The 27,537-nt window shown below is 42.2% G+C and overlaps 1 protein-coding gene across 7 annotated transcripts in view; it reads left to right on the top strand.

Moving 5' to 3' along the window:
* Nucleotides 1–27,537, top strand: part of LOC126341744 (organic cation transporter protein-like) — a 220,562-nt gene that overhangs the window by 139,136 nt on the left and 53,889 nt on the right. For 5 of the 7 annotated variants that reach the window (XM_050001803.1, XM_050001800.1, XM_050001799.1 and 2 more), the window contains exon 2: nucleotides 13,952–14,101. In XM_050001803.1, the coding sequence (XP_049857760.1) occupies nucleotides 13,959–14,101 (143 nt within the window). In that variant the 5' untranslated portion in view covers nucleotides 13,952–13,958. Of the gene's footprint in view, nucleotides 1–2,579; nucleotides 3,161–13,951; nucleotides 14,102–27,537 lie in introns of those variants that run through there. The other 2 variants (XM_050001798.1, XM_050001797.1) reach the window with 2 other exon arrangements.

The following is a 27,537-nucleotide window of genomic DNA, read 5'->3' as shown; positions in this document are numbered from 1 at the left end:
CTCGACACTTGCTGGAACTGTGCACCGGTGAGCTGACTGAGAACTCATGATTGCCAACAAATAAACTTAACTGAACACAAAATTGGCAACAATGAAACCTGGACGACGGAGAAGGGAGTCTTCGATCCAGCTTCTACCAGTTTGCATTGGTTAATCCTAAGAGATTCACCAATATCTCTTGGCAAAAGTTCGAAATCTAAGCATATAATGAAAAATTTGAGACTTTTACAGCACCGCAATGATAATCTTAGGTTTCACCAGTTAATTCTAGGATTTGCCAATTATCTTACTTTTATAGCAACACACATTACTACAAACAAGAACGAAAATTAACTATCGTGTCTTTTCATTCACATGCTTCGGACGTGCGGGGAACCTGTACGTTATAACAGGAAGTCCGGCGTCCTGCACTAGTGAATATAACTATTAGAGTAAACCCTCGCAATAAAAATCCAGCAGATAGCGGTCTAGCTATACCGGCATGGAATATGTCTTTGCAATATGGTGGATTCCGCGTACATTTGTATACCTTCTTTTCTTTTATTTGTCTTACTCTTTGCAGTAGAGTTGGGCTTTAGCGTTAGATAAAGTGCAGTTCAATAAAAACATTACATTCTTCTAGCTTCACTCGTAGAGGGCAAATCTGGAACTGCAGACGGTACGTTCAGTTTATTTTTCGCTGGCGTCGGTGTCAGCCGAACAAGAGTACAGGAATGAATGGACATTCTTTCTGAATCAACCATCTCAGTGTTCTTCTTAACTGATAAAATTCTAGAGCTACCTTTAATCCGAAAGATGGTATCTACTAAACGCATAGACATTTCTTTGATTAGCTGCTCGTCTCACTTTCTGCCTGTTCACTTTATACTGATACATTACTCTCTCTCTCTCTCTCTCTCTCTCTCTCTCTCGCTCTCTCTCTCTGTGCGTGTGCGTGTGCGTGTGTAGCAGTCAGCAGTTGAAAACATGACGTCATGGTCACATGTGCCGCTATGTATCGAGTAGAACTAGAGAGCAAAGCGACGCTTTTACAGGAACTGACAGTAGAATCTGTTGCTTACAGTTAATATTGTGGTTCTATTATTGTGATAACAAATTATATTTTAAAAACTTGAATTTCGAAACTGTATTTTAAGAAAACCTCATTGTAAGTATATCACAAATTTTACAAAATTGAAGCTTGTGATTTTTATGTCTGCGGAGGTACGGGGCTGTACTGCTGAAGAGTTGCGCGCCATAATTTAAAATTTTAAAGCCCCTACACACGAACCAATTTATCGGCCGACCGACCGACCGATTCATTGGTAGCCAACACACATTCCGACCGACTACACTCGACGATTACGGCGCTGCCAGATTGTTGCGTTTTGTTTACCTTAATTTAACTGAGTTCATTTTCTACGAGATCCTGCTTAGTTTTGCCAAAAAAAAAAACAAAAGCTGGGGTTTGCCTTGGGTGGTTTATAGGTAAAAAGTCCAGAAAAAGCGGAGAGAGAGCTGTGGCCAAATAAGTAGCTAATGGAAAGAAAGTAAAGTCACTCATCCTCTGTTACTTAAGGAGCTGAAGCCGATGGTTTTCGTAATTATCTAAGAGAGAATAAAGGATGCATTTCGGAGCTGCTGAATATCATCAAGCCATTCTTAGCAATAAAGACTATAGTCATGAGAGAAGGTAAAAGCTGCGTGTAAAGATTGTTTGCTACATTAGTTTCTGGCCATTGGCAGAAGCTCAAATTCAGTGCTTTGTATACCCACAACTATCTAAAATAAACCCAGAAACCTGCAACGTGAGGAAACGGAGCATGGCAAAGCAGACTAAATAAGACAAAAGATACTGAAGTATATTTTATTCATTTATTTATGCAGCGTAAAAGATGCCACGATAAGTTCAAGAAACATATTTCAAATTAGAAGAAGAAAGACTGCAAATTGTAGTGGCGCACATCATCTAATAATTAAAATACATACGTAAGAAATTAAGCTTTCAGCAGCTGTTGCAACTGTGAAAAAAATGCCCCACATTTTTCTCTTTATAGGAAGACGTGGTTATAGGCTGTATTTTAATACTTATAACGATGAAACAAAGATATTTTACGAATAAACGCCTATTGACAGTCTATATTTCCGTTTTCACATTTTGCTTCCGACGAAATACGGAAATGAAATTTAGGATCAAGTGTTTCTGCATTTTAGTTTTTAGATTTCCGGAAATAAAACCTAGAAACCGAAATCTAGGCATCTTTTGCTCTCTGTATCATACGAAACTTATTAGTTGCAAAAGCGAAACAAGTGCCTCATTTTTTGGATCTCTACTGCTAGACTCCACGACGTGTTTCAGATTTCTCGTGAAACTTTGTCGTTAAAGTTTCGTCCTTCTCACACTCTTGGCATATTAGACCAGCATTTAATCCTGCTCGAAGTGACAAAGACCAACTGTTGTTGGGCGGTTGGTACGACTGCCCTACCTACACACGGCACAGTTTCTTGGGTGGCGTGGAAGAGAGGGGCGGCTGTCGCATATTGATACCCGATCGACATCCCGACAAGAATAACTAGTCGGTCGATTGGCCAAAGAACCTACACACGAAAAATTTGTCGATAGGTCGGTCGGTTGGCGAGGGCCTTTAGAAAATGTGTGAATTCCTATTGAAGTCATCGGTCCCTAAACTTACACTCTATTTAAACTAACTTATGCTACGAACGACACACACACACACACACACACACACACACACACACACACACACACACACACACACACACACACGAGGGAGGATTCGAACCTCCGGCGGGAGCGGGGTCCTTTAGAAACGAAGCACTCAGTTGCTGTGTGCAGCATTTGCTGGGCCTTTTATTTTCGTCTTCTCGTGTGTTAGTGCTTCTTATTTGGACTTGGGATGATCGCATTCCTGTCACTTCCCTGCTACCGGGCGGAGAGGGCCGTCTGCAGCGGGACGGCACACACGTGGCCTGGGTTTCGCCCCGGCGTGCCTGCCTGCACCGAGTGATTGTGGCGGCGCGAATATTGCCTCGAGGACAAAGCGACGCTTAGGCCTCGTTGGCCGTGCAGCGCTGAGTAGCTCGCGGCGACTGCTGGCCAGTGCGTCGCGGTCCGGCGACCCACCATGAGCTTCACCTCCGACGCCGTAGCCGCAGAGTCGTAAGTCCGCCCCCGTGAGGCGCTCCTCAATCACAGTGGTGTGGGCCACTTCATAGCTACTGCATTAATACAGGCTGACGAGGTATTTAGCAACTACTTCCTCGTGATATAGCGACTCTGCGAGTTTCTTGCTCATGATCTGAAGAAGCTACACATCATGACCGGACTATAGCTCCACTAATAACACGGAAAGATTCCTTCGGGGAAATTTGCCGAGAAAGGTTGAAATTTAATGTTGTGGATTTGGGAAAGAGAGAGAGAGAGAGAGAGAGAGAGAGAGAGAGAGAGAGAGAGAGAGATTGTTTGCGACTTACGTGGATCTTCACTCGTAAAAAAAGTCCAGGATGATGATTTAATTGGGTCAAGAAGAATGTTAGACGCACGTCGTCGTCTTTGGCCAGTGACTTAATGTTAATATCTGCTGTCATGTCATCTTTTAATGCACATATTCATAGCTTAGTAGTTAGTCGGCGAAGCCAACAAATGAGAAAAGAAAAAGCACTTGGTTGTGGTGGCAGACTGATCTGACTTAACTGATGTTAAAGAAAATCACCAATAACATCGTTACAGTCGTCATATTATATACGTCACAGGTCAAAGCCGAGGATTCGTATCGAAGACACTTAATCCTTTCGCCGGCCGTGCCGGCAGAGTGGTTCTAGGCGCTTCAGTCCGGAACCGTGCGACTGCTACGGTCGCAGGTTCGAATCCTATCTCGGGCATTGATCTGTGAGGTTTAAGTAGTTCTAAATTCTAGGGGGCTCAGATGTTAAGTTCCATAGTGCTCAGAGCCATTTGAACTTCATCCTTTCAGTTTTCAGATACTTCTTTTCTACATTAGCTTTATTTTCAAGACGTAAAGTGTCGTCTGTTGCTTCCATTACTAAAGCCTAACTTCCTTCCGCAGATTCTTGCAGGTTTTTTTGACCGAATATTGAGTGTTCGGTTGTTAATTATTTTCTTTTTTTTCATTTCTGAAATTACAGTAGAAAGGCGCCTTTTTCCCACCACCATTGTCGTTTACATTTTGTTCGTAGCATAGTGTGTTATGTCTTCAAGACTAGTTATTTGGCATCAAAGCAACTACTAGTCAAAAGTAGTAGCAAGAAAACAGCTTATTCACTTCGATTCGTTTGCAGGCTTCCATGAACGTGTGTTGCTCTACCTTGGAGTTTTTAATGGTATAGAATATCTCAATATTGCAGCAGCTTCTTTTCTGAAAATAAACTGTTGGTACATTCTTGTAAGTAGCGTAAATGCAATTATGATAAGCAGTTTTACCCACTGCTGAAAAGATGTAGCTAACACTCACAACGTACAGTTTTTCTGACCAGCGACGAAACTAGAAGTTTCCTTAATACGACGATAGCCTTTGCAGAGGTGTGATTAAATTTACTAATATTTCTGAATGAACTGATGAAGTTCAGAATCACATTGTGCAGATTACGGTAGAGAGTGATCATAGTTTACCATCGATACTCGTATATTTGAAGGCAATATTTTTAACGATTTCACCATATCATTAGGTGTATATGTAAACAGTTATTTACAAAGTACTTCCATTGTTGCAGTTTTCCACATATTATTGAAATATCTTCTTACATTTTAGTACTTCTCTCTTTGTCCGTTTAATGCCTCTGTGATTCAGTAGAGTCCAAGCCGATATCCTAATTCTGTTTTTAACCAGAACGACTTAGGATGACTTCATCTTGTCAGTGTAGTATAAAATGAGACATTACACGACGTGTTCCAGTACAAATAGGTGACGTGGCTGTTTCAGGACGCACGGATGTAATGTGTTACTATTGCGACCAGACATTCATGTTTGCCTTTCAGTAATAGCAAAAACTACGCAATGGCTTGTCGCCTTGTATGTGTAGATGCATCCATTTTTTAGATGTGTCCTTTTCCCATATGCGCTGTAAGTTCCTTACGTTGTTCAGCTGTAGATCACAAATAATATAATTTTCATCATGATTCAAGACAATTTCTTTAAATGTTCAGTATAGATATCTCTACATTCAGAATACTTTTTTAGTACGATATTTCGTAATTGCTTGCAAGAATATTCTGCCGCGAGTTCCAGGCTGAGAATTAAAGAAAGGTCAGAAGTTCGCCACCTTGCTACCTTAGCTTAAAATCTCATTCATTTAACTTCGTTTGCAAGAGACTTTCCTTACACGTGCCACATGGAACGAATGGTGTCTACCATTGCCCAAGGACACTACTGAACAGGTGTAGGTGATTCTTTCTTGTATTTTCTCCTCTCTGCCTTCGGTAGAGTTCGTGAGACTAGGGAAATCGAGACACTCTATGTAACCATTTAACTGGATTTTATTTTTCCTGCAGGGAACGGCGCACAATTTTACCTTACCCACTTAGAGTTGTTCTCTTATGTCTTGTCTGATACGATATCGAAGTCTAAAGGCTCCTACACACGCACCGACCGAATGAAATGACAAACTGGACGTCTGTACCCGTTTTGGCCAGCCGACACCGACCGCTTTTCTTGTCGGGATTTCGTTCGGGAAGCAACGCCCAACAGCACCCCCCCCCCCCCCCCCTCCACGCCCCACCCAATCGTCCTCTACAAAATGAGTCGTGAGAACCGCCCAGCAAAGATCCGTCTTCTGTCACTGCGAGCGTATTAAATGCTGTTCTAACATACATTATAGAGTGCGAGGAGAAGTTTCTTCAGAAAGCTGAAGACTTCAGATGTTTGTGGGGCACGTAGTGAGAGGAGTTTAGCAATAGAGATGCAAGAAATGAAGCGCTTATTTCCTTTTTTAATGAATTCACTATGGTTTCATGCGGTACATTAAGATTGTAAAAGATATATATTTTATAAAGAAACCTTTTGTGTTTTTCTTTCTAGTTTTAATTTCCGATACTCATCGAAAATGAAATCTAAAAGCAGAAATACGGACAGATTAGATCTTAGATTTCATTTAAAGTCCAAAAACCTAAATACAGAAGGTCGACGGTTATTTGTTCATAAACTATAACTGCTTCATTGTTGTGTTAACATCCAGCCTATATCCAAGCCTTTTGCTATGAAGAGCAAAGTGCGGGATTTTTTACATTTCTAACAGTTGTATTTATTAGATGTGACCACCACCGTTTGTAGTCTATCTTCTACTTTGCAACGAGTTTCTTAAATTTACAGGGACGTATTTTATGCTACATACGTAAATAAATAAAATTTATATAATTATTTTTCATTTATTTTGCTTTACCATGAAGTATTCCTTAGGCAACTATAAATAATTTTTTCAAGTGTCTGGAATCATGTTAGTCGCTGTGGGGATGCAAAAACACTGAATTTGAAGTTCTCTTAACTTCTCCCAGCGGATAGAAGCCGTAACGTAGCTAGCAGCCTCTCCTCGCAGCCTATAGCCTCTCTCACGTCTGTGGGCTTTCTCGTTAAGAATGGCTTGGTCATGTTCAGGAGCTCCAAAATGCAGGTTTCGTCCATTCTTAGATAGCTGAGATAATCATAGACTCCCAGTCCCTTGAGTAACGGAGTGTAAGTGAGTTTATTTCTTTGTATTAGCCACTCCTTTGCCCACAGCTTCCACTCGGTTTATCCAAAGTAAACCATACTTTTTCTCTATAGAAACCCAACCGGAATCTCGTAGAACATAAACTCACTGAACTTTCGGGTAGGCCGTCCGATAAATTGGCACGTGCGTAGACGCTTTTACGTGTAATTGTGGCGTTTAGTAGTAAACTCCGATACATTTCGACTGTCTTATCTATTTGTGCGATGAGGGTTGTGAGCATTGTAGTACACCACGTGAACGAACCTGCATTCTGTACATGGTAAATTAAACATTTTATTAAGATTTGTTCATGACGAGGAAGGAAAGATGATAAAATCTTTCTGACTCTCATTGTGAATTCGTTTGACACCGCGGTCTTTCATATGTTTTAAAATTTTTGTCAGTATGACTCTACCTGCTTGAATCTGAGGAGCTACACTGTATAGCAGGAGCATACTTTCTTAGGATTCAATGAAATTCTTAATACACCTAGCGCGCTATGGAATCTTACTGATCAAGTGACGCAGCTAAGCGATTGTAATGTATGAAAGATTACCCACGGCAAACTGCAACAAGCTGCAAGGAGCTTTTGGACATTTTGCCAAAATAAATGTCACAGAAGTGTTCAGACCTAATTGGGTGACTGCCTAAAAGACAAATCTCTAGAATTCAGTCCTCAGTTGGCTCTTTTTGATCAAAATTTGAGCGGAGCAAGAACAACACTCGCCGTAAATTACACTATGTTTCACTATCCGAAGATTCATAGCTACGCAAAGAGTGGGAAATAACAGATAGGTATAAAATTGACTATTTTTGAAACAAATTAATTGCTTTAAAGCAACCACGGTGATTAAGAAGACTTAGATATTTGAAGGAAATTCAAATATTTCACATACAGCTGCTGTTTGCTGCATAAACGAAGTGTCAAAAAGTTCATCTCTTCAAAGCCTAACTACTTTGAGCATAAAAAGTTGCATTGGCGTGATATTTAACAATCAAAAAGGCTTTCTTCGATTCGAGTATTAAATTTAAGACGTTTTGGGAACAGAAATGACTAGGAAACCAAATGAGATGTCAGTACGATCATATTATCTGAAAAAAAAACTTGAAAATAAAAAAAACCTGACATCGGTTATATGTTTCGTGAAATTCTTTGTATAACCATAAGAAATAAAGTAGATTAGAGAACATTTTATGTGCCTATGAATGACGTTCGAAATCATGTACAGCAGATGACGTGCGTCATATGTTTCCCCAATCGGCATGCATGCGACAACATGCACTACCTTATGCGTTCCAAAACACGGCGCTTAAAAACAGGATTATTCAGAGACTAATTCCTCGGGTTCTATTGGTGACAGAAAGGTAGGGTCAAATGTTTTCGGGAGCTCTTGGGCTAAGGAACTTTTCTATATCAAATAGAAGGATCGTCTTCCTGTAACTATCGTACAGTACAGGGTCAGAGTTTGAACATTACACACCACCTTCAGCTTAGGCAAATGGAGCAAACTAATTGGTTCTTTTTATATTATATGTGGTCTATGGTACGCCTTGAGGGGTTTATGGAAGTAACATTTAGTTCATGGATGATTCCTAAGAAAATTCTAAAACCGATCCGCGGATGCCAAGACGGCTTTCCACACCAAAAGGCTGCCATTTTTGCGTGTATTTGTAAGATACTGATCTTGAACAATCTTGAAAATTTTCTTTATCCATTTCCTAATTGCACACGTAAAATACGCACGTAATATCTGGTGTGAGGCGAAAACGTAGTTTATAAAGTGACTGAGTGTGGATAAATGTGCTGTAAAATGTCTGTTATCATCGGATGGATTCTGGAAACCCCATGTTTTGGCAGTGCTGAACAAATTCAAAATTTTTGTGCACGTTAAATCCAATCTGAAGTATGAAACTAGTTTTGTGTTATTTCATTTTTATATCAGTAAATTATCCACATGTTAATGTCCTATAAAGTTTTTTTTCATAAGACATGCCCTGCTTTAGCTCGGAAAGGGGAACCACCCAAAAAATGCTCTTACCGCAGCACAAAAAATGGCGAATATGCTCCTGTTAGAAAGATGCTGACGGAAAATTGGATTACCAACTGCCTCATCATTACACTTAATATTAGGTTAACACAGTTTTGCAGTTTTTCCGGATACTTTGCTGCAGACTGCATTCCATCGAAAACACTCGGCTTATGGTTCGTACGTTAAGAGTAAAAACGTTATTAGAAATAATTTAATGACTTTGCAGTCATTAAATAATTACATAATTTTTGGCGATCATTTTAAGTTCTTTTCAGGCGTGTTAGGATCCTTTTTAGCCCATTTTTTGTCGCTGCAGTACCACTTTGGGCATATTTTTTAGTCGTCATGAAATTTTCTTGGTGGAAAAACTGCTGATTCAAAACATAGTATGGTGGCCTCAGCCCATGCGGTGACCCTAGAACCCTTGCCATGTGTTAACCAGGTCATTTAAAGCTACATTTACACCTCAGACCGGATATTACGTGCATAAGAACGATTACTTTGAACCTCTGGGTCTCGATAACGAATAATGATACTGAAACAAGTTCAGTTTATCCGAAAATATCTCCTTAAGAACATACGGGAATAATTTCGACGACCTGCCATGAAGAGAAATCGTGGAAGTGTTTGCTCCCATTATTGGTACTTCCGTACTTTTTTGCGGTTCTGTCAGGAACCGCCATTGAACAAATGCATATTTCATAAGCTGCCTAAGGGAAAACCTGGACCACAACAATGCAAAAGAACGAACCTATTGGCTCAGTCTGCGGGTTAGAGGCTGTGCGTAATGTCTAAATTTTGACAGTTTGCTGTAGGGTAGCTACAGTGCTCTTGTTCTTCGGATAGGCATATAAATTTTCGCTAAGCCAAGGGCTATCCAAAACACTGAACCCCTTATCTCTCTAACCATTAGAAGCCGAGGTACAACACACACAAAAATCGCTATACGTTTTGGAACATATTGGTATCCCGTGCGTTGTCGTCCACGTATCGAAATTATGTCTCTTCCGGACACACACACACAAGTAGTGTTGGAATACACTTAAGTATCTTTCCGCAATATAGTCGTATGCCTTAGCTTAGATTCGTCCTACGGATGCAAGCTCTTACCATGGACTGTTATTGTCGGCATAAAACATAAAATTGTCAGTAAAGTTAGTTCTAACAATCACTACAATTAGGAAACGTAAAACGATTAATTACCTTTTTTTTTTAATAAAAGTGACTCCCCAACTTGTTTAGTATACAGCTAAGTTAATACCTGATGATCAAGGCTAATGTAAAACAGTATCCATCAAAATTAAACTTTCAAGTGACTGAAAAACCGGACGTCGTAGCAGGCACGTCTATTTACCTGAGCAGCTGCAACTGGAGGCGGAGTGAAATGGCCATGCTCTGCCGAGAGGACAGGTGAACGTTGTAGAAAAAAGTAGAAGACGTCAGCGATAAAGAAAAATTAAGTCTGTGTCTCTAACCGAACGCGGTGGCGCAGTAGTTAGCATAATGTCCTCGCATTCGGGAGGACAACGGTTCAAACCCGCATCCGGTCATCCTGATTTAGGATTTCCGTGATTTCCCTAAATCGCATTAGGTGAATTTCGGCATGGTTCCTTGGAAAGGGCACGGCAGATTTCTTTCCCCATCCTTCCCTAATCCGAGCTTGTGCTCATTAGACCTCGTTGTTAACGGGACGTTACACTCTGATCTCCTCCACCTCCTCCTCTGTGGTCTCGAATTATTTTCTGCGGATTAAACGCAGTCTCTGACAGTTGTTAGACATAGGAGCTCACTGGTCACAATGTTCGGGGCCGTGTGGATATCACAGTGCCTCTGGATTGTAGTAGGTTCCGTAGTTGATTACGGAGTCTATTACATCAAACGGATATTCAGCTATAATCAGATTTAAGATTGATCTGTTCATTCATGAAAACTAGTTCTGACCAAAATAGCTCAAATATTTGATGCGTTCTTTTGCAGTGCGAACTCATTTTAAATTGGTGTATGCGTTTATATTTCTGCGTATCTCCAGGAGGGTTGGGGCACCTATAAGCCAGACTTTTTTTTACGTATGCTACTTACTCTTTGGATATACAAACAGGATAAGATTGCCCTGAAATACTTATAGGCGTGCGAGCCTGTAGGAAGAGGGTCATATACGTCGAAAACGACAGATATCAGTGTCACTAGGCCCATTGATAAAACGCCTAAACACACGGTTCTAGTCCGTTGCTGTTAGTATCACTACAGTGGATTGTTAGTATTTAGAATGGCATTTTAAGTGTATAAAGGGGCGTTCCTACACACGAATAATGAAGAAAAAACAAAAGGGGCGACCGTTGTACTAGTAAAACTACTCGGACGTGGATTTCATTGCTTTTTGTTCTCGATTCCTTGAATTTCACGTTTTGGTCCATCCCTAACATGGATTCTTCCGTAACCAAGACAGACGAAGTGTTCGGTGATTAAAGAGGCACCTTCCCCAAGATTTATACCGCATACACTGAAGGCGGAAAGCATTATCCGCTAAGTCAGAACGCGGACCAAAGTATGTGCTGACTGATCATAATGCCCTGCTCCACATTAAATACGCATCTCGCACTCCTAAGCAACATAATAGTTCCGGGATGAGAGTACCCAACCTCTCGCTAGCCGTGCGTCAGAGGAGGAGAGAGAACCACCGACGGAAGACCCACGGCTTCGGAAAAGCGAGCGTTCTCGGTGCGCCTGCAGACACTTTCCAAAATGTTCAAATGTGTGTGAAATCTTATGGGACTTAACTGCTAAGGTCATCAGTCCCTAAGCTTACACCCTACTTCATCTTAATTATCCTAAGGACAAACACATACACCCATGCCCGAGGGAGGACTCGAACCTCCGCCGGGACCGGCCGCACAGTCCATGACTGCAGACTCTTTCGTTATTGACCGAGACACTCATAAATGTAGAATAATCTTTCGTACTGTTAATGAACTAATTGTACCCCGCTTAAAATAAATGTATGTTACACGTTTGACCTCTTTCCACATCTCAGACACCATTTCCTGCGGGATTAATGGAATATGACTAGTATAATGTAGTGTTTCCAGTAAAGAGATTAAAATATACAGAAATTGGGCAATAATACGATAACACCGCGAGAAATGTATGTTTGAATGTAAATGCAGGTGCCAGCCAAGTCAGCACATTGCCCTGTTCTATTTGACCACAAACGGCGCCTGTCCATGTCTTTTATACCTTGCAAGAGTCAGTCGTGGTCAGAATAGCATTCTGTGTAGTTGAGTATATTACTTCGGAACGGAGTAAGTGGATTCAGACGTGGGTAAATTGTTGTTGCTTCTACGTTGTGTGAGTTCGTAACCAATGAAGTGGAAGTGTCGCTTATTTGAAGAGGCACCATATCGAAGTCTATATCGCAAACAGGGAAAGTGAAAAGACGTCAGCCACTAAGTCACAACGCGGACGAAAGTGTGTATTGAGTAATCGTGACTGACAATCACTGAACCAGTTTGTAACGAAAAATAAAAGGACGACAGCTGCAAGAGCCACCGCAGAACTGACGAAGTTTCCAATTTCTGGCCGAGTTTATGTCCCAACAGTGAAGCATAGCGGGGGTTCGGTGATAATTTGGACAGTGCTATCTGGTATTCCATGGTCTCCGTAGCTACTCTGCAAAGTCCCGATACTGCCAAGGATTATATTACCATTTTGGGTAACCAGGTCCATGGTACAACTTTTATTCCTCTACGGTGTTCCAGTAAGAGAGGGCACCCGTTTACACAGTTTGCATCATCCAGGACTGGTTTTGTAAGCACGAGGATGCATTGGCGCAACTCTTCTAGCCACCATACCCACCAGATCTCAACAGTATTCGCCCTTTGTGGTCTACTTTGGAGAGAAGTGTGGGTAATTGCTAACCATCATCTTTACCTGAACATGCCACTGTTTTTCCCTAAGGATGGTACAAGATTCCCCCTTAAAACCATACAGGACCTGTCTTTATCCATTCCACGACGACTGCAGGCTGTTTCGAACGCCAACTGTTCTCCGTATTAGGAGTGGTGGTCCGTTCTTTTTGGTGTTACTATTTCTTGTCGATCCTCTAATTTCGATATGACGGATATAACTGCCGACGTGGTGTTGTGCCGATTCCACTGTAGCTTGAACGGATTTTTAAGTTTGTTTCATATGCCCGACTTCTAATTGCACCACACAAGTCTCCAGGGTTGAGCAGTTATTGCCCGAACACGACGCGCAATACAGTTTGTTAAATCGGAGTTCACCGTTATTCATTATGTTTTTAGATTTAATTTTATTACTCGTACAGAGACTCAACTTTCCTTTGTTTAACAGCGCGTCGTGAAAATAAGTATGAAATGCTAATGTCATTGCAATACATACTGTCGACTATTGAGTTAAAGTTCTTACCTATTTTGCCATTTTAGAGAAGACAAACCTTAAGCGCTTCTGCTTCTATAGTCTCAGTATGAAATGTTCATTAATTTCAATTTGATTCGTATCTCAGTTCAGTATTTAGCACAAATTATATATCAATGTCATTTCAGAGATTTTACGTCCGTTCCACACTAACGAAATAACACATAATTGTCATTTAACATCACTTTTATTAATAATCCTTTTTCTTATGACGTAAATGTTAGTGAATGATCACTATCTAGGAGGAAACAGGGATTGATCCTAATCATGAGATAATAGCTTTTAATGAGCCCGCAATCGTTAATTAAATAAAGTCACGTTCAAGGATGATATGCGAACAACTTTCGTTACGTCCGTTTTCACGTATCTGGCAAAACTAATCCTGTCGCCCACAATTCAGATTAACACTGACGATAACCCCTTTTGTCGGAACATCGAATCGCAACTATTATGTGAAAGTTTATTATAGTCCCCGAATTAATTCCTTTCAGATACGCGCACGACCGAACATCAGAACGGAACACAAACGACTTGTTTTACAATCGAACAACGCAATGACGTTACATTAAGACAATGTCCGCCCAATGAACATCTCTTTGACTTTATCTTTTCTACTCTGCTTAATTAAATTATTCCTAATTACAATTTATTCAGCTATTTAAGGAAAACATCTAACAAAAAATAAAATAAATTTATCCCAACGTAAAAGATCCGTTATACGGAGTACGCGAGGACGACTTGATAACTGTACAGGTGTTGATAAACTGCCCGGATGCGTGTTTCAGCGGCGCCATGACGTACGAGATGGTGTTGAGCCGGCTGGGCGAGTTCGGCCGCTACCAGCGGCGCATCTACCTGCTGCTGTGCCTGCCCGCCATCTCCTGCGCCCTGCACAAGCTGTCCGGCGTCTTCCTGCAAGCCAAGCCTCTCCACAGGTAAGCGCCCTGCCTCACCCACTCATAGCAGCTGTTCCGTAGGCTACTGTGGTGTGCAAGCGAGAAGGCGGCTGCGTGGTGCGGTCTGCGCAAAGAGGCCCGTCGAATGAGGGTAGTCTGATAAGTCTGGTAAAAAGGCAAGGAAAATGTTTCGTTTTCTAAACGACTCGCTTTCTTCCCGACATAGTCACCTTTGAGGGACACACACTTGGCTCACCAATCCGCCAGCTTTTTCATCCCATAGAAACATAGTTTCTGTCAGACGATGCAAAATACTGGTTGATTACAACTATCACTTCGCCGGCCACGGTGACCGAGCGGTTCTAGGCGCTTCAGTCTGGAACCGCGCTACTGCTACGGTCGCAGGTTCGAGTCCTACCTCGGGCATGGATGTTGTATGATGTCCTTAGGTTAGTTAGGTTTAAGTAGTTCTGAGTTCTAGGAGACTGATGACCTCAGTTGTTAAGTCCCACAGGGCTTAGAGCCATTTTTTACAACTGTCACTTTCTTACATGATGAAACTTTTTTTCAACCAAGCCAAAGTTTCAAGTTAGGGAACAGGAAGAGATCACTTGGGGGCTAAGTCAGGCGAATAGGGAAGGGATGAGAAACCAATTCAAAGCCGATTCGTGAACTTCCACCGTTGTTGTTGCTGATAAGGGGGATGGTGCATTATCCTGATCAAAGAGCACTTCTTTTCGTGCCAATCTTGGTCTTTCTTCAGCCAACGCAAGTTTCAGACGATACAACAATGAAGCTTAATACGGTCCAGTTAAGACTCTGCCTTTTTCAGGTAATCCGCGAAAATTATTCCTTGGCTATCCTCACCGACAGACAAAATGTTTGCTTCTTCGGTGCACTTTCACCAGCCTTTGTCCACCGTTTTGACTGCCAGACACAATGTTGAAAAGTTGGACCTTACGCGCTTTCGTTCGACTGTGAGCAATCGCGGCACCCACCTCACGCACAACTTCTTCGTAGCAAATTCTCCGTACGGGACGTTATGTACCCCCCAGCTCAGACGCCTAAATTCATCTCACGAATTTTTATTCGGCGGTCTTGCATTGTCATATCACGCATTTTGTCAATGGTTCCTTCGTCCTTACTTCAACTGGACGGCCGGGCCGAGCTTGGCCTTCGGTGCGTATCCGGTCACGTTTAAATTAATTAATCCAAAGTAAATGGTCTTCAATGATGGTGCACAGTCTGTGTGAGCTTCATCCAATTTTGTTATTCTTCCTCTGGAAGTCCAGCCCGTCAAATAAAACTGTTTAGTAACAGCACAAAACTCCGTTACTCCATTTTCAATCGCTGTCGACTACTGATCAATTCAGACTGCTGTCAACGATGAACTGTACGCTGTACATTGTTGAAAATCTTTATAAGATCATTGGAATAATTAAGCTTGCCAGCCATGGTAACACAACATAAATATAACATTATTTGTTGGAAATTTTTCAGACTTGCCAAACCGCTTTCGTACTTCGAAACGTCATTGTACTCTCTCTTGCCCACACCTTACTCTCTAGCCCTTCAAATTCCTGCTAAATGGCAGCCCCGGGATAAGCATCACTACGGACCATTGTTTCTGCTTGTAAATCTCCCTAGGTAAATCTCTGTACTATGAAAAGAGTCGCTGTCCGCAGCTCATGGTCTAGTGGCTAGCGTTGCTGCCTTTGGATCACGGAGTCTCGGGTTCGATTCCTGGCCGGGTTGGCCATTTTCTCTGCCTGGGGACTGGGTGTTCGTGTTGTCCTCATCATTCCATCATCATCATTCGTGACAGTGGCTAGACTGGACTGCGAAAAAAAAAATTAGACTGTGTAACAATTGGGACTTTTTACGGGCGCTGATGACCGCGCAGTGGAGCGCCCTCCAGACCCAATATCATCAAAACAGTCGCTGTAGCTTATTAATGTTCGTCGTGTTTGCTTTACGTCACTCCTAATGAACACTATAGAGTTTATTAACTTCAACATGCATTTGCCGACAGAAAAAAAAGGTGTAGCACCCAGAAGGGGAGGAGAAAACGAAGTGCAACTTCACGGTTTGAGAGCGTAAGAGTTGTTTCACCGATTACAAAATTGTCAGACTTGCAAAGACCTCGCTACTATGAATCTGCTCCCCAGAATGACGTTGCAGTCACTCAGGCCTGGACGCGGTGATAGGTTTGGGAAGGGTGTTGCGAAGTCGTTGTAGCCTCCCGTGACAAGGTGGCCCTCAACTGGTGCAACTGGACCTCGAGATCCCAGATGCTGCCACTGGGGACGCAGTTGACTTCGGAGTTGGTTCACACTTGTTCTACTGGGGAGATTCCTGGCCCCGGAATACCTCAACATCACCCACACATCTGTTAGTGCCATGTTTGAACAAGCATTGTGCTGTTGAAAAATGGCATCACGATCCTGTCACGTGAGAAGTAACGCATAAGGACGCGACATACCTGTGACGTGCTGTGATGCCGTCAGAGTTCCCTCAATGACTGCGAGCCATGTTCTAAAGTCATTTCCGATGGCTCCCTGCACCGTGACGTTAGCAGTAACATCTCTGTGCCTCTCCAAGACAATGGAAAAATGGGAATTCTCCCCAGGTTCCTACCATAATCGCCTACGATGGCCACATATGGTAATGCGGAAACAAAATTCATTATTGACCACAATGCAACGCCCTTCATCAGCAGTCCATGCTCCCCTGTCACAACTCTACTCTAAACGCAGCCATTTGTATTATGGTGTCAACAGCAGCCTATGCAGGGGACGGCAGTTCTTTCGTTGGCTGCTGCTGGTTTCCGATCAATGGTGCAGGCTGATACAGAATGTTACAGAGAACCATTACTTGCTCTCGGGTGGCGAGCACAGATGTTGAAGGGATTACCATGTGCTTGATGCAAAATATGGTGATTTTTCTCTTGATGTGGTCAGACATGCTGACGGGATTCTTCCCATGCTGTCCACATCGGGTCGCTGTCACATATGACTGCCCCATAAACTTCGATATTGCACGATTCGACCAGTCGGCAAAATAGAGATCAACAACGAGGCCTGTTTTGAACTTTTGTCAGGCGCTGACAGCGTCATGTTATGCGACTACACGTGTCTGTGCCCTTCAGAGCGGTCACACAGCACTTAACGTTCATACATCTTAAGTGCCCCACCAGACCTGGTCACAACACCAAGCACAAACAAAACTAAAGCACTACAGTGACATTTATACCTTTCACGGAGAACGCTTACTTCGATTTACCCATGCGTCGACAGTGTGTAAATGTACAAAATAACATTAACATCCGACCATGTGTTGTGTGTGTTTCGCCATTTTTGTCGACACTAGCGACACTGTATTTGAAACTGATATGAAGATCAACATTGTCTAGAAGGACCTGATAGGCACCCTACGGAGAGTGGTGCAATTGGCTGAATTACCACACCACCTGCGTTTTTACGTGCACACCACTATACTAAAATTGCGTGTCTGTTTTAAAGACGAGACAATATACGTACAAGGGTGCGTTACGTTCGTTCTAATGGTTATATCACCGTACAAAGTGTTCCAAACTTTTAGGATCGAAGTTTCACAGCCTGTGGAATATCTTATAAGGGCAGTAGTTGAAAAGGTAGTGAGACACGTTGAAGGTTGTCCCCAGTGTTGTTCAATTTATACACTGCGTAAGCAGTAAAGGAAACTAAAGAGCAAAGTTAGAAAGGGAATCAAATTTTAAGGAGAATAAATAAACTGTACATTTCCCAGCGACATTTTGTCATAGACAGCTACACACGTTAGAACCGTTTAACGGAATTGTTAGTGTCTTGATAAGTGTTTGTTATTACAATGTAGACGAATTAAATCAAGCGATGCTGAAGGAATTGAAATAGGAAACGAGACATTAAAAAATAATAAGAGTTTTACTATCATGTCAGTAAAGAAAATTGAGATGGCTCAAGCAGAGAGTGTTTAAAAAGCAGACTAGCGACAGGCAGAAGAGCGTTTCTGAAAAAGAAAGCTCTGTTAAAAACCAATATAAATTTGTTAGAAAGTCTTCACTGAAGGTATTTTCTTGTACTGCACTTCCGTACAGAAGGGTAAAGGTGTACGGTAAATACACTGAAGAGCCAAAGAAACTGCCTAATAACGTCTAGGACCCCCTCGAGCCGCAGAAGTGCCGTAACAAGAGGTGGCATAGACTCGACTTACGTCTGAAGTAGTGCTAGAAGGAACTGACGCCATGAATCTTGAGAGGCTGTCCATAAATCCGCAAGAGTACGAGGGGTGGAGATCTCTTGTGAAAAGCACGTTGCAAGGCGTCCCAGATATGCTGAACAGTGTCCAAGTAGGGAGAGTTTAGGAGCCAGCAGAGGTGTTTAAACTCAGAAGTGTGTTCCTGGAGACACTCTACAGCAATTCTGGACGTGTGGAGTGATGCATTGTCCTGCTGGAATTGACCAAGTCCGTCGGAAAACACAATGGACTTTAATGGACGCAAGTGATCAGACGCACTATTTGCTTGCATGCGTATCACTTGTTAGACTCGTATAATGGGTCCCATATCATTCCAGCTGCACACGCGCCACACCATTACAGATACTCCCCCAACTTGAATAGTCCACTGCTGACATGCAGGGTCCATGGATTCATGATGTCTCTATACTCTTTAACGTCCATCCGCTCGATACAATTTGAAACGATACTCGTCCGATCAGGTAACATGTTTCCACTCCTCAACGGTCCAATGTAGATGTTGGCGGATTCGGACGAGGCGTAAAGCTTTGTGTCGTGCAGTCAAGAGTACACGAGTGGGCCTTCGGCTCCTAAAGCCCATATCGCGAAGTTTCGTTGAATAGTTCGTACACTGACACTTGTTGGTGCCCCAGCATTGAAATTTGGAGCAATTTGCGGAATGGCTGCACTTCAAGTCACGTTGAACGACTCTGTTCAGTCGTCATTGATCCCGCTCTTGCAGGATCTTTTTCCGGTCGAAGATTTGATGTTTTTATGGATTCCTGATATTCACCGTACAATCGTGAAATGGTCGTACTGGAAAATCCCCACTTCCATCCACTTGATAACCTGCCATTTTAGCAGCAGTAACCGATCTAATAACTGCGCTAGACACTTGTTGTCTTATACAGGCGCTGCCGACCATAGCGTCGTATTGTGCCTGTTTACATGTCTCTGTATTTGAATACGCATGCCTTTATCAGTTTCTTTGGCGCTTCAGTGTAGTTTACAAAAGCAAACAAAAATTTTTGAGGCGTGATACTAGAGAAGGAAGATTAGCTGAGTAGATCGAATAACTAGTGAAGAGGTGCTGAACAGAATTGTGGAGAAAATATATTTTTGTGGCACAACTTGATTGAAAGAAGAGATCAGTTGATGGAACTCATCCTGAAACATCTGAGAAAAGCTAATTTGCTGGTGGAGGGAAGTGTGGAAGGTAAACAATCTACAGAGGAATCAATACTTGATAATAGTAAATAAGTCAAATGCGTGTATACAGCGAGAGCTACGAAGAGACGAGTCTTACTCAGGGTAGAACAGCGTAGAGAACTGCAGCTAACGAGTTTTCTGACTAAAAACGATGACGCCGCGACGACAGGAAGGGAAACAACATTCTGAACTGAATTCTTGAAACAAGGAATTGTCATAAATGAACATTTCAATCGATAAGGAGTCATGGGTGAGCAGTGCATATGTGACATTTGTTTGTAATCTCTTTACGTTTCATGACGAACAAGTGCCTTCAAGTGACTGTCTCAATGACGCTGATATTTTTTTTTTATATAGAGAAGAGGTACACATTCGTCCTTGATGTAACCATGGTGCAGCTGACCATTCAATGTTTAGTCAGCAGGATCTAGCGCCTGAAAAGCCGAAAGAATATATAGTGAGTAGTTTCACAATAGTCATCACGTTGAATGGAAGAGATTTACCAGCGTAAAATCACGTACTAGAAAGCGGTTCGCGCAAGCCCCAAGGAGCTAAGGTAGGTACTTGACACAGAATTTTTTCTCGTAGCAGAATTTGGGATGATGGTCTTGGATCACATGGGCGAACAAATAGATAACCGTGAGGTGCTTCTTTAAAAAAAAGTAAAAAATAAAAACCCACAGTATAAAAAAAGCACTCTTGGGGCAGCAGTTAGAGGCGTATCACAGCCGACCGAATGCAGAGAGGCAAAACTAAACTAAGAGTATTTTGAGCCTAGAGTAAAGTGCTGTCAATCGTATATAATGAAATGCATCCACTGAGACAAATGATTGTCACTTTGGTCCAAATGGCTCTGAGCTCTATGGGACTTTACTTCTGAGATCATCAGTCATCTAAAACTTAGAACTACTTAAACCCAACTAATCTAAGGACATCACACACACCCATGCCCGATGCAGGATTCGAACCTGCCCACGCAGCGGTCGCGCGGTTCCAGACTGTAGCGCCTAGATCAGCTCGGCCACCACGGCCGGCGATTGTCACTTTGAATGGTTATTATGAGCCTGAGTTGCTACAATAAGGCATAAATTGTACAAAAAGGAAAAAAACACACAGGCAGCACGGCTTCAGGAAATCTTTTTTGAGTGGGAACTGGCCCTTTTTTCATACGAAGTAATGTGTATTGTCGACTGAGGATGTGTTAAGTGAGTTAAATATATATTTTCAGATTTCCAGAAAGCTAAAAGACTTCGTAGCTGAGGTCACTACCGCACTCGTATTTGTGGCTCTTCTCAGAGGTATGTCGCTTCGAACCCTGGTGGTAATTGAAATTTTCCCTGCCAGTATTCCGCTCCGGAATATTTTACATCTATATTTCACCAGAAAGTAAGGATAAGGATTGGAAACGAAATGTCAGAAGGAAGCAGCATTGGACGAGGTGTTAGACAAGATTGTTGCCTTTCCCCACTGTTATTTAACGTATACCTTGAAGAGATTGTTGCGAAAAACTTAGATGAGAAAAGAGGAATATGTATTGGTGGAAAGAGAATAGAATGTGTAAGATTTGCTGATGACATGGTATTAGTGGCAGAAAGTGAGCGGACAGTGAATAACATGCTGAATGATCTGAATGAAGCTTGTGTGGAATATGGGATGCAAATAAACACAGCAAAAACGAAGAGTATGGTTATTAGTACAAGACGCAGACTGTCCAATATTAAAATCGGACAATCTGCCATTAGTCAAGTAAGTGAATTTAAATAGCTCGGAAGCACAACAACTGAAGACTTGAGATGTCACCAGGAGGTGAAAACTCGAATTGCCATAGCGAAGGAGGCATTCAACAGAAAGAGAAGACTCTTATGTGGCAAATTAGATAAAGGATTAAGGAAAAGGCTTGGCAAATGTTTTGTCTGGCGTGTGGCACTATATGGGGCAGAAACATGGACACTGAGACGAGAGGATGGAAAAAGGTTAGAAGCATTTGAGGTGTGGATGTGGAGGAGAATGGAGAGAATATGCTGGATGGAAAGAGTGAGTAATGAAAGAGTATTGGAAAAGGTTGGTGAGAGATGATGTCTGCTGAAGGTTGTAAGAGAAAGGAAAAAGAACTGGTTAGGACATTCATTGAGAAGGGAGTGCTTGCTTGTAGATGCTTTGGAAGGATTGGTTTGTGGGAGAAGACTGAGAGGAAGAAGGAGATACAAGATGATAGACGACATAAAGGGAAGAGGAAATTATGCAGACCTGAAGAGGATGGCAGAAGACCGGACAGCCTGGAGAACTACCATGTGATAACCTGCCTTTAGGCGGAACACTGATGCTGCTGTAATCCGCTAACAAGGGGAGGAGCGGTATTGATTTGAAGTTTCTGATCATCGATATATACACCAATGTACTGGATGGAATTCTAAACGTGTCCACAGTATCTCAAGAAGTGACGGCATGTGACACTCTTGACAATGTAGCGATGTGCGATGTCAAGCACGGCGGCCCCCTTGGTGCTATTCGCCGGCGCCAGATTTCACCCTGTCCTTTCTCTCATAGTCACACACCACACCACACACTCGACCATTACCCTCATCACCACTCCACAAATACACACGCGACACAACTCACATACCAGCAGCGAAAAGGGCGAAAGTCCCTGAAGGAAGAAAACCTCTTCCTCTAGGAAACTGAACCCACTCCGTGTATTTTCCAGCTATGTATGCTATGTGACATTTAGTTTTTCCAGGAAGCTTTTGACACCGTTCCTCTCAAGTGGCTTCTGATCAAATTACGTGCGTGCAGAGTATTGTCCAAGTTGTGCTACTGATTCCATGATTTTTGTCAGCATTCGTAATAATTGGCGGGAAGTAAAATGAAACAGAAATGTTACCTAGGGTCCCCAAAAAAAGTGTTAAAGGCCCCTTACCGTTCGTGATCTGTATAAACGATGTAGGTTACAATCTGAGCAGTACTCTTAGACTGTTTGCAGAACATCGACTAAAAAAGTCATCGCAAGTTCAAGGCGAATTGCAAAATTTATACAAAGATGCCTGTATGGCGTTATAAGTGGCAAATGAACCAAAACAAGAAATGTGAGGTGCTCGACATAAGTACTATAAAAAAGTTCGTTAGATTTCGGCTACGTAATAAATTACACTAACATAAAGCCTTCTATTCAACGAAACGTCTAGGGATTGCATTTATAAACCACTTCGGTTGGGATCATTGTATAGAAAACCCTAATCTTCCTTCCTCCAGATGAGACAAATACATAAAAAGTAAATTTCCAGAATATCTTGTTTCGCACATCCGCTCTGAACTAAAGAAATACTAAGGTGCTTGCTATTGCGGGCAGAAATGACTTTAGTAAAAGTCTCATCCGTTAGTTTGAACGAAGTAAAACTACCACTACACTATCGTTTGTGACATGTTGCAAAAAGCCATGTTAGTCTTCAACATCGCGGAGACTGTCGGTAAACATACTGCACTGACCTGTTTCGACAGAGTAAATCCACTCAGTTTAGCGGAAGTACCTGCCGACATCTTGTAAACTGGATCAATTCTGGGAATGAATATGCAGTAGTCAACCCAATGTACGGCTCGTTATAGTTCTTAAAGATTACAATGAATGATGTCGCGTTGGACGAAGGCTAAAAACGTGCATTATTATGAGTTATGGGAATTAAACCTACTTTGTTCGCGGCTATCATATGATGCAGTATGTTGTTACTCTTACTACACAAAAGTCTTGTGGAGTAAAATTTGTTCCTACTTACCCTTATTTGCCTACCTTGCGCCGTAATTTATTTTTTATCGTGCTGTCACTGGGTTCTGATCTATTTGGTTGGCTAACTGGTTTGTAGTGGTGGTGACTAGACTCATAATACAGTGTACCTTGTAAATTAAGTAGGTTATTCCTTAGTAAGAGTGCTGTGTTTTTCCGCGGAACTACCTCGTACAGCGTGACCGCTTTAAGAGGGCCGGGAGCTGATGAATCGCTAGCTGACAATTGAGAGGAGACTCATTATTCAATTGCGAAGACGGGCAGCAGTCCTGAATTATGCATAATGCTTCACAACGAGGCGGTGTAAACTGCCTAAACGGATAAACACAAACACATCTAGCTACCGCTGTCGCTCTGCCTGTTTTTCCCAAGCATATTAGACACTCGTGACGAAGATCCGTACGATTGATAAAGACGGAATAGTTGTCTAGTAACTGCAGTAGTACTAATATAACGCAGCGTTCCTATGTTCGGTACAGTCTGCCATAACAATCACTAAAAGGCTGAATAACGACACGTTTTTATATTGGTTCTTTTGGTTCCACATTTGGACATACATTATTTTGAAATCTTTACTCGTACACAGTAGCATAAAATTATTTATTTCGATACTGCAAACCATCCAGTTATGCGCATCGTTCCCAATTTGAAATACGGAGTTGGTGGAACAGCTGTTGACCTCCTGTGGCTTCTTCTCAAACATAATTTCAATATTAGTCCCTTACTGAAGCTATTAGGGTTGGGACCCCTACAGGAAGCACTCTTCCTATTCTACGTAAGATCTTAAGGAAGATGGTTTGCCATTGTCTTGTCCGTTCTCAGATAAGTATCCCGTTAAACTTCGGTTACACGGTAAATCAATCAAATCTAAAGGCCGTAAATTCAACTAAATACCTAGGCATTACAATTACGAACAACTTAAATTGGAAATAACACATAGGAAACGTTGTTGGGGAGACAAACTAAAGACTGCGCATTATTGGTAGAACACTTAGAAAATGTAACAGATCTACTGAAGAGACTGCCTACACTACGCTTGTCTCCCAGGTTGGCGATATTCTCTGCCCGGGGACTCGATTGGACTGTGAAAAAAAAGAATTGGGCTGTGTAGTAACTGGGGCTGATGACAGTGCAGTTGAGCGCCCTACAAACCCATCATCATCTTCACGCTTGTCCGTCCTCTTTTGAAGTACATATGCATTGACGATTTTCATCATCATAAAGTAGTGGAAATTAGAGCTCGCATGGAAAGATATAGGTGTTCGTTTTTTACTGCGCGTTGTTCGAGTTTGGAATAACAGAGAATTATTGTGGAGGTGGTTCGATGAATGCTCTGCCAAGCACTTACGTGTAGATGTAGATGTAAATGTAAATATTACGTGGCCCACCGCGTTGAGTGCAATACAGTGGAGCATTATAATTTTTGGTTTGGATTATTGACAAACGAACACCTTCCATCAGAGGAAACAATTACTCAAAGTGACTGATATAGAATATTTGGAGAGAATATTAAAATACTAGCAGTTACTAGCGGAAGTTCCCGCAGAAAATTCTCGAAACTCAGTTCTTGGTTCAAATGGCTTTCAGCACTATGGGACTTAACATCTATGGTCATCAATCCCCTAGAACTTAGAACTACTTAAACTTAACTAACCAAAGGACATCACACAACACCCAGTCATCACGAGGCAAAGAAAATCCCTGACCCCGCCGGGAATCGAACCCGGGAACCCTGGCGTGGGCAGCGAGAACGCTACCGCACAACCATGAGCTGCGGACGAAACTCAGTTTTTTGCAAAAAGATGTCACACGTACCTACAAATATAAGAAACTGAAAGTTGGATAAAACTCGAATTAGGGATTATACAAGAAGTCGTACAAGTCGATCAGTCATTTTCCTTCGGTGTAAAGATCATACCAGCAAGCAGAAACAATAGGTCCAGCGCGGTCCAACATTAACCTCACTGCAAACTCACTTGAACAAGTGTAACTACTGATGTTGGACTTAGGTTAATAACCGGTGTTTTACAGATTAGGAGTAGACATTAAATAGCACCCTGAATTTGATATCTTGTAAACACTGCTTAAGGCAGAATGGGAATATTAACCTTTGATCCAGTATGACACGGACGAGCTGTTCTTGAAACTTACACAATAGATAGAAATACCAAATATTAAATTCTATATTTGACTTCACGCGTAAGGATACTAAACGGCACACGATTACGCAGCAATACCCTGAAATTTCTAGTAATGCAGAAGCACAGAGCGCATTCCGAACTCAAACATATTAATGTTACCTGTATAGAATCAGCGTGCGAAACACAGCTAGTTTTCCTAACAAAGACATCTCGCAAGCAGCAGAATCACTCCAGCACTGTAAACTTCGTATTCCTAGATTGCCGCTGGATGGTTAGACTCTCTGTAATAATCAAGGTGCAGTAGTAGTGTCTTCCTAGGAACGCGACCGGCTCGATGGAGTTTGGACTGATAAGAGCCAATATGCTATGTTGACTGACGAATATTCAACTGAAACGAAACGAACATCGTGTGTTCCAGGTACACAACATAGGAACGCTGATGTTACCAATATCCATCAAACAGCTCTTCCTGCTCTTTTGCGATAATGTTACTATCTATAATGAAGTATCGACATTGGACATCTGTAAGGGAATGAAAAACGAATTAGTTAATGTACATGATGTAACGACTGACACCACTTTCTAAATGTCGTTAAATGCAAGATAATGCTGTAAGGATAAGGACGGAAAGACAAGTGGCGTCCAAGAGCGATTCATCCCAGTGGATGACCTCTTGCAGTAGCTAGAGACATGGCCAAAAACTAATGGAACAATGTGTTAGACCGAAGAAATGCTTAAGGGGACCTGGTACAAACAAGACCAAGCCCATCTACTGAAAGCTCAATGGTATGCCGAAATGTGACCTCATGACAGAAGTCGTGGGACAGTGACTGCATGTATACAGTGGCGGTAGTATCGCGCACATAATGTATAAAAGGGCAGTGCATTAGAAGAGACGTCATTTCTGATCAGATAATTCATGTGAAAAGGTTTACGACGGGATTCTGGCTCCACGACAGGAATTAACACTCTGAACACAGAGGGACGTTCCATTTCGTAAATTGTTAGGGTGTAACACGCCACCCATCACTTATCTGGTTTTGGCGTGTGTTCACCCCAGCTAATTGACTAACAGATCAACGGAGAGTGCAAAACTGCCGCAATATCGGATAACGCAAAGAAAGTAATAAGGCCCTGTGACTCCTGATTAAACTGCGGTGACAGTGTTGACATTAATTGATTTAGAATTGATCACTTTTAATTAAAAGGGGGTGCACAGATGCAAATGTTGAACATAAAATTAAGAAAATGACTTGGGATTTCAACTACTTGATTGAAAACAGATGCAGTCGATTAGCACAAATTTATTTTAACTCACAACCTTCAATCATCACATTACATGACTCTCCTACCAGGCAGTGGTAATAAATTGCGTTTGCGTAGAGTAACGCGCACAACTCAAAAGTAATTCCTATCTACTGACCCAGGCGTAATGCAAAGTGCGAGAAGAATTCTACAGTACACGGCCCATGAAACCCTCGTGGAAACTTTGCAGACATGATCGAACAAATTAATCAGTGGCCGGAGCGGGCGCAAATTCACCGAATACAGTGTGGCGGAGCTGCGTCATAGTGCGGACGTCGGCCGACCTCGTGGTGCTGCAAGGCTGCGCTCGTCTCTTCACTCCTAGCTATCTTGCTCAGTACATAGCTGAACCAAAACTTCCTGTCTCCAAGCTCAATCGTTCCGTTTGCTAAGTCCTAAACTGCAGAGGTGCTCAATCTTTCTCAGGCAAGCTGAGTAAAGAACACCACGTCCACACTCTAGGCAAGCTGGGAACGGAAGATCTCTACGGGGACTTCTCCCAGTCCGCTCTTCGCCTAGGTTTCCCCTACAGCAAAATCACTTACGCCAATTGCAGCGCAAGTCGCGTTAATTATGCGTCGCTTCCCGGCACCGACCAATGCCTGCTCTGGGAAGTGAACAAATTCCCACAAAATTTCCCTTCCTCTCAACTTCTGCTATTTACCTCCTCCCAGGCCACCCACCAAGGTTAGCGTCTGCACAAAACACCAATTTTTCCGGAATTCTGATTCCCAGGAGAGTACTTCAAATTTCTCGGTCCTATGTTCCCATCAGAGGCCGGCGTATTTCAT

Source organism: Schistocerca gregaria, chromosome 1 (assembly GCF_023897955.1).
Source record: "Schistocerca gregaria isolate iqSchGreg1 chromosome 1, iqSchGreg1.2, whole genome shotgun sequence".
Classification (NCBI taxonomy): Eukaryota; Metazoa; Arthropoda; class Insecta; order Orthoptera; family Acrididae; genus Schistocerca; species Schistocerca gregaria.
This window is presented reverse-complemented; position numbering and strand designations above follow the sequence as displayed.